This window comes from Pristiophorus japonicus, chromosome 24 (genome assembly GCF_044704955.1).
Source record: "Pristiophorus japonicus isolate sPriJap1 chromosome 24, sPriJap1.hap1, whole genome shotgun sequence".
NCBI classification, from domain to species: domain Eukaryota; kingdom Metazoa; phylum Chordata; class Chondrichthyes; family Pristiophoridae; genus Pristiophorus; species Pristiophorus japonicus.
In genome coordinates, this window is record NC_092000.1 from 8,953,718 (window position 1) to 8,960,424 (window position 6,707).

Genomic DNA, 6,707 nt, shown 5'->3' on the forward strand with positions numbered 1-6,707 from the left:
TGAAATCCTGAGATCACTACTCCAGAATCTTTTACGTCCTCCTGAAAGGGCAGACGGGGACTTGTTTCAATGTCTCAGGCAGTAGACTGCTCCTCCCACACTGCGCCGCTCCCTCAGTACTGCCCCTCCGACAGTGCGCCGCTCCCTCAGCACTACCCCTCCAACAGTGCAGCGCTCCCTCAGTACTGCCCCTCCGACAGTGCGGCGCTCCCTCAGTACTGCCCCTCCGACAGTGCGGCGCTCCCTCAGTACTGCCCCTCCGACAGTGCGGCGCTCCCTCAGTACTGCCCCTCCGACAGTGCGGCGCTCCCTCAGTACTGCCCCTCCGACAGTGCAGCACTCCCTCAGTACTGCCCCTCCGACAGTGCGGCGCTCCCTCAGTACTGCCCCTCCGACAGTGCAGCACTCCCTCAGTACTGCCCCTCCGACAGTGCGGCGCTCCCTCAGTACTGCCCCTCCGACAGTGCAGCACTCCCTCAGTACTGCCCCTCCGACAGTGCGGCGCTCCCTCAGTACTGCACTGGGAGTCTCGGCCTGGGTTTTTGTGGTCAGGTACCTGGAGCGGGACTTGAACCCACGACCTTCTGACTCGGTGAAAGTGTTGCCCACTGAGCCACGGCTGACGCCTAAGAATTTAAATTCAATTCAGAATTGGTTTCCAAGATTGTGTATTTGTGAAATTATTTATTTTTTCTTTTTGTTACACCAGCCCAGACACAACTTATTCTGATGACAGTGGCCAGGAACCATTGCCACAGCCTCCTGCACTCTCAGAATTTGATGACTTTGATACGGACGACCTCGTTCATCCAATAGGAAGCTCAACTGCTCTGTATCCATTTGACGGTAAGAAAGGGCAGCCTCGTTGTGAGACCCGAGTCAAGTCTCGGAGAGTGACGGTGCTGGGAGAGCTGAGCCTTGCCCAGGGCCGGATTCAGGGCCTAATGGGCCTGGGCCAAACTGATCCACATGAGCCTGGGCCAAACTGATCCACATGGGCCTGGGCCAAACTGATCCACATGGGCCTGGGCCAAACTGATCCACATGGGCCTGGGCCAAACTGATCCACATGGGCCTGGGCCAAACTGATCCACATGGGCCTGGGCCAAACTGATCCACATGGGCCTGGGCCAAACTGATCCACATGGGCCTGGGCCAAACTGATCCACATGGGCCTGGGCCAAACTGATCCACATGGGCCTGGGCCAAACTGATCCACATGGGCCTGGGCCAAACTGATCCACATGGGCCTGGGCCAAACTGATCCACATGGGCCTGGGCCAAACTGATCCACATGGGCCTGGGCCAAACTGATCCACAGGCGCCCATAGTTATCTTTGTTCATGTTCATTACATTATGTGTATGATTTTGATTCTGAGTATGGAAACATAGGCCGGTATATTCAACAATGAAAATGTATATTCTGTATCTAGTAGATATATATTGTGGTTCTGGTAACATTGCGATACTAGATTCTTATACATATATACAAATTTATCTCAATAACATGTAAAGTAAAACAGGCTGGTGCATTCCACTTTCACACCCAATCTAGATTAATCTTTTTCTAACTCCTGCCATAAGCATTTCAATAGATTCAACAGCCTCGGTTTAATGTCTCATCTGAAAGACAGCACCTCCGACAATGCAGCGCTTCCTCAGTACTGCTCCTCCGACAGTGCAGCACTCCCTCAGCACTGCCCCTCCGACAGTGCGGCACTCCCTCAGCACTGCCCCTCCGACAGTGCGGCACTCCCTCAGTATTACCCCTCTGACAGTGCGGCACTCCCTCAGCACTGCCCCTCCGACAGTGCGGCACTCCCTCAGCACTGCCCCTCCGACAGTGCGGCACTCCCTCAGCACTGCCCCTCCGACAGTGCGGCACTCGCTCAGCATCGCCCCTCTGAAGGTGCGGTGCTCCCTCAGTACTGCACTGGGAATGTCAGCCTGGATTATAGGCGCTAACCTATAGACTCTGACTTGAACCCGCAACCTTCTGACTCAGGGGCGAGAGTGCTGCCCGCTGAGCCACAGCTGACATCCTTTATACTTTCTCCTGCCACTCCTCTCATCTCATTTACGTTCCAATAATGGTTGAACTGAGAGGAAAAATTTGTCCATAACACAAGAATATAAGAATTAGGAGCAAGAGTGGGCCTTTGGGCCCCTCGAGCCTGTTCCGCCATTCATGAGATCATGGCTGATCTTCGACCTTAACTCCACTTTCCTGCACTGTCCCCATATCCCTTGATTCCCTTAATTTCCAAAAATCTAGCGATCCATGTCTTGAATATACTCAATGACTGAGTCTCCACTGCCCTCTGGGGCAGAGAATTCCAAAGATTCACCACCCTCTGAGTGAAGAAATTTCTCCTCATCATTGTCCTAAATGGCCGACCTCTTATTCTGAGACTGTGACCCCTGGTTCTAGACTCCTCATCCAGGGGGAAACATCCTCCCTGCATCTACCCTGTCAAGCCCTGTAAGAATTTTGCAAGTTTCAATGAGATCACCTAAATTCCATGCCGAGAGTACTCAATCTCACCTTATTGGACAATCCCCCCATCCCAGGAATCAGTCTGGTGAACCTTCGATGCGCTCCCTCTATGGCAAGTTTATCCTTCTTTTGGTATGGAGACCAAAACTGTAGACACAGGCAAACATCATTGGCTCTTGAAGACTGTAGAGGTTCAGTGTGATAATGGTCGTGCGCATTGAAAAAAAATGCATGCGCAGAAGGTCGTTGCTAGGGAAGCCTTGGCTTCCACATTGCTGAGGTCCTTTTCGTATCGCCCCCAAAAAATGCCGAAAGTCGCGATCCCAAAAATGGCCGATGTTCCAGCGATCATGAAGGCTGAAACATCGTCCATTTTTTGGGGCACTAGCGATCTAAGTGGTTGAGGAGGTTGGGCCTCTACTCATTGGAATTCAGAAGAATGAGAGGTGATCTTATCGAAACGTATAAGATTATGAGGGGACTTGACAAGATGGATGTTTCCACTGATGGGGGAGACTAGAACTAGAGGGCACGATCTTAGAATAAGGGGCCGCCCATTTAAAACTGATGAGAAATTTCTTCTCTCAGAGGGTTGTAAATCTGTGGAATTCGCTGCCTCAGAGAGCTGTGGAAACTGGGACATTGAATGAATTTAAGACAGAGATAGACAGTTTCTTAACCGATAAGGGAATAGGGGGTTATGGAGAGCGGGCAGGGAAGTGGAGCTGAGTCCATGATCGGATCAGCCATGATCGTATTGAATGGCGGAGCAGGCTCGGGGGGGCCGTATGGCCTACTCCTGCTCCTATTTCTGATGTTCTTATGAGTTAACAGCCTGGTGACAATATTTGTTCCCTTTGCAGGCAACAGCGAGGGGACCATCGCCATGGCGGAAGGGGAGGTGCTGCACCTGATTGAGGAGGACAAGGGCGATGGGTGGACCCGAGTGCGGCGGAGTGACGGCGAGGAAGGCTACGTGCCCACGTCCTACGTGAAGATCGCCGTGGGCCGCAAGTGAGGCCGGCCGGGCGGGCGGCGACGGCGGCCACGGGACAATTCGCCCTCTGGTTTTCGGGGCCGTCTTGTTTTCCTTCTTTTGAGCCAGACGACGGAGCGGGCGGGAGCGCCCTAGCGGGACCCGGCGCTCCGCGGGGGAAAAGTTGGGAGAGGGAACGAGGGTTAACCGACCTTTTACTGGTGTTCACATTGGAAAAGGCTGAGAGTCACTTAGTTGCATTTGTAATACCGTCGGCGCATAATTAGGACAGCATCTTCGAGCTTTCAGTTCACTGTAGGAAGACTCTGTGCCCAGTCGGAGAATCACGCTGGTACAGCAAATCTTGCTCTAATGTACATATTGTGTAGTAATAATTGTATTTAGGGGTGAGCTCCCAACTTTTAATTGCTGATCACCGATGCCAATCTTTTATATAGATGTTTTACATAGAATATACATTTTTCTTTGATGCACAACTGTGGTATGATTTGGGCGGGCGGGGGGGGTGGGCAGGACGACCCACAGACACATACATGCACACACGCACGCACACATACATACACACGTAACCCACCCTGGGGTCTGATTGATTGAAGGGAGTTCACCATCCAGATGATACTCCGCCCAGGACCAACTGGATCTCCAAAGCGCCTCGTTGCTTTATCTTGGAGGCGCACGGCACGGTTTGAAGTGTGCCTCAGGCCTGCAGGGGGATTGGGGGGACGCCTGTTTCGAAGGTAAACCGGGCGTTAAGTCAGACAAAAAGAACCAACCCCGGCCTCACTGTGGAACTGGCTGTACCCCCCCCCCCTCCCCTCCGCCCCCCCCCCCCACCCTCCGCCTCCACACCGCACAAGGAGAGTGAATGGACTGCTGGGAGTTGACTCCAGGGTGTTGCGTGCCCTTGAGTTTAGGTCATGGATGAAAGGGCTTCTTAAAATGGTGGAAGCATCGGCCCCTGCCCGACTCAGCGACTCTCCAGTCAGTGCCGTTTTTAACGCACGCAGTCCCTTCGACCTTCTGGGATTTCTTTGGGGCGGGCGGGGGGGGGGGGTGAGATTGGTAAAGTAAGTATTGGGCTAAATTTAACAGGGGGGGGGCGTGCCAATCCCAGTTTAGACGGGCGTACTTGTTCACGCTTTCATCAGATGGCATCGACGTCGGTCGAATTGAATCTGCCGCCAGGTTTATTGGACGTTTTTTTAGTGTAAATTATTATTTTTTTTAACAAAAGCGATGAGTTCTCTCAGCGGTGGGACGCTGATGTCTAGCCCTGATGCTAATCTGGGAGGTCCCAACCGGGACAATCGCGTTGGTTCTTTTGTGGTATCCAGAATGTAGCGCACCTCTCGAGTAGGCAAACTCTATGATAATGGGGCGTATGCGATGCAGTAGGCCTGTGATGCACTTCACATTGCAATAGGACAGTAACAAGGTTGTGTTTCCCCCCGCACGGTTTTAATCCTGTAATAAAATACTATTCCAACCAAGGGCTGTCTGTCACCTCTTCCTTGTTAACACACAACAGCTTTTGTCGCAGTTACCCAGACACCGTGATTACCTACAGGGTGGGACTCTAATCGCGTCTGTCGTTTAACAAGCAGGTACAGGAAGAAAGACTTGCATTTATATAGCACCTTTCACAACCACCGGACGTCTCAAAGCGCTTTGCAGCCAATGAAGTACTTTTGGAGTGTAGTCACTGTTGTAATGTGGGGAAATGCGGCAGTCAATTTGCGCACAGCAAGCTCCCACACACAGCAATGTGATATTGACCAGATAATCTGTTTATGATGTTGATTGTGGGATAAATATTGGCCCCAGGACACCGGCAAGAACTCTCCTGCTCTTCTTCGAAATAGTGCCTTGGGATTTTTATGTCCACCTGAGAGAGCAGACGGGGCCTCAGTTTAACATCTCATCTGAAAGACGGCACCTCCGACAGTGCAGCACTCCCTCAGCACTGCACTGGGAGTGTCAGCCTAGATTTTTGTGCTCAAGTCTCTGGAGTGGGACTTGAACCCACAACCTGCTGACTCAGAGGCGAGAGTGCTGCCCACTGAGACACGGCTGACTTACTTGGTGTAAGCCATGCTGTACTCTGATTCTAATGAGCCTCCCATTTTCCATGGAGATTAACGACTATGCTGCATGTGTCTTTCACCTAGAAGGAAAACAGCAGCATCAGCCACTGAGCCTTTGAGGGAGAAGTTGAGAGACATGACCAGAGCGCGTGGTCAGAGAGGCGAGTTTGGAAACGGGTTTTAAAGGAGGGCAAATGGAGTTCCAGAGTTTAGGGCCTGAGACACTTTCCTGAGCCCAGCTGCAGCATTGCAAAGCACCAGTGATGACCTGTGCTGCTGCTGATGGAGCCTCCATTTTGCAGTTTGGGTCACGGGGCGGTGTGGGGGCACTAGGTCATGGGGGCACTGGGTCACGGGGCGGTGTGGGGGCATTGGGTCCCGGGGCAGTGTGGGGGCACTGGGTCACGGGGCAGTGTGGGGGCACTGGGTCATGGGGGGGCACTGGGTCACAGGGCGGTGTGGGTGCACTGGGTCACGGGGCAGTGTGGGGGCACTGGGTCACAGGGCGGTATGGGGGCACTGGGTCACGGGGCGGTGTGGGGTCACTGGGTCACGGGGGGCACTGGGTCACGGGGCGGTGTGGGGGCACTGGGTCACAGGGCGGTGTGGGGGCACTGGGTCACGGGGCGGTGTGGGGTCACGGGGGGCACTGGGCCACGGGGCGGTGTGGGGTCACTGGGTCACGGGGCAGTGTGGGGGCACTGGGTCACGGGGCGGTGTGGGGTCACGGGGGGTCACTGGCTCATGGGGCGGTGTGGGGGCACTGGGTCACAGAGCGGTGTGGGGGCACTGGGTCACGGGGCGGTGTGGGGGCACTGGGTCACGGGGCGGTGTGAGGGCACTGGGTCACGGGGGGCACTGGGTCATGGGGCGGTGTGGGGTCACTGGGTCACAGGGTGGGTTGTAAATCTGTGTAATTCGCTGCCTCAGAGAGCTGTGGAAGCTGGGACATTGAATAAATTTAAGACAGAGATAGACAGTTTCTTAACCGATTAGGGGATAAGAGGTTATGGGGAGTGGGTGGGGAAATAGAGCTGAATCCATGATCAGATCAGCCATGATCATATTAAATGGCGGAGCAGGCTTGATGGGCCCTATAGCCGACTCCTGCTCCTATTTCTTATGTTC

General features: G+C 53.7%; 1 protein-coding gene across 2 annotated transcripts in view; it reads left to right on the plus strand.

The window, feature by feature from the left end:
* Positions 1-4,985, plus strand: part of LOC139237916 (cdc42-interacting protein 4-like) — a 146,201-nt gene extending 141,216 nt beyond the window's left edge. For both annotated transcript variants that reach the window (XM_070867213.1, XM_070867212.1), the window contains 2 exons: positions 710-846; positions 3,362-4,985. In XM_070867213.1, the coding sequence (XP_070723314.1) occupies positions 710-846; positions 3,362-3,516 (292 nt within the window). In that variant the 3' untranslated portion in view covers positions 3,517-4,985. The remainder of the gene's footprint in view (positions 1-709; positions 847-3,361) is intronic.
* Positions 4,986-6,707: the final 1,722 nt, after the last annotated feature.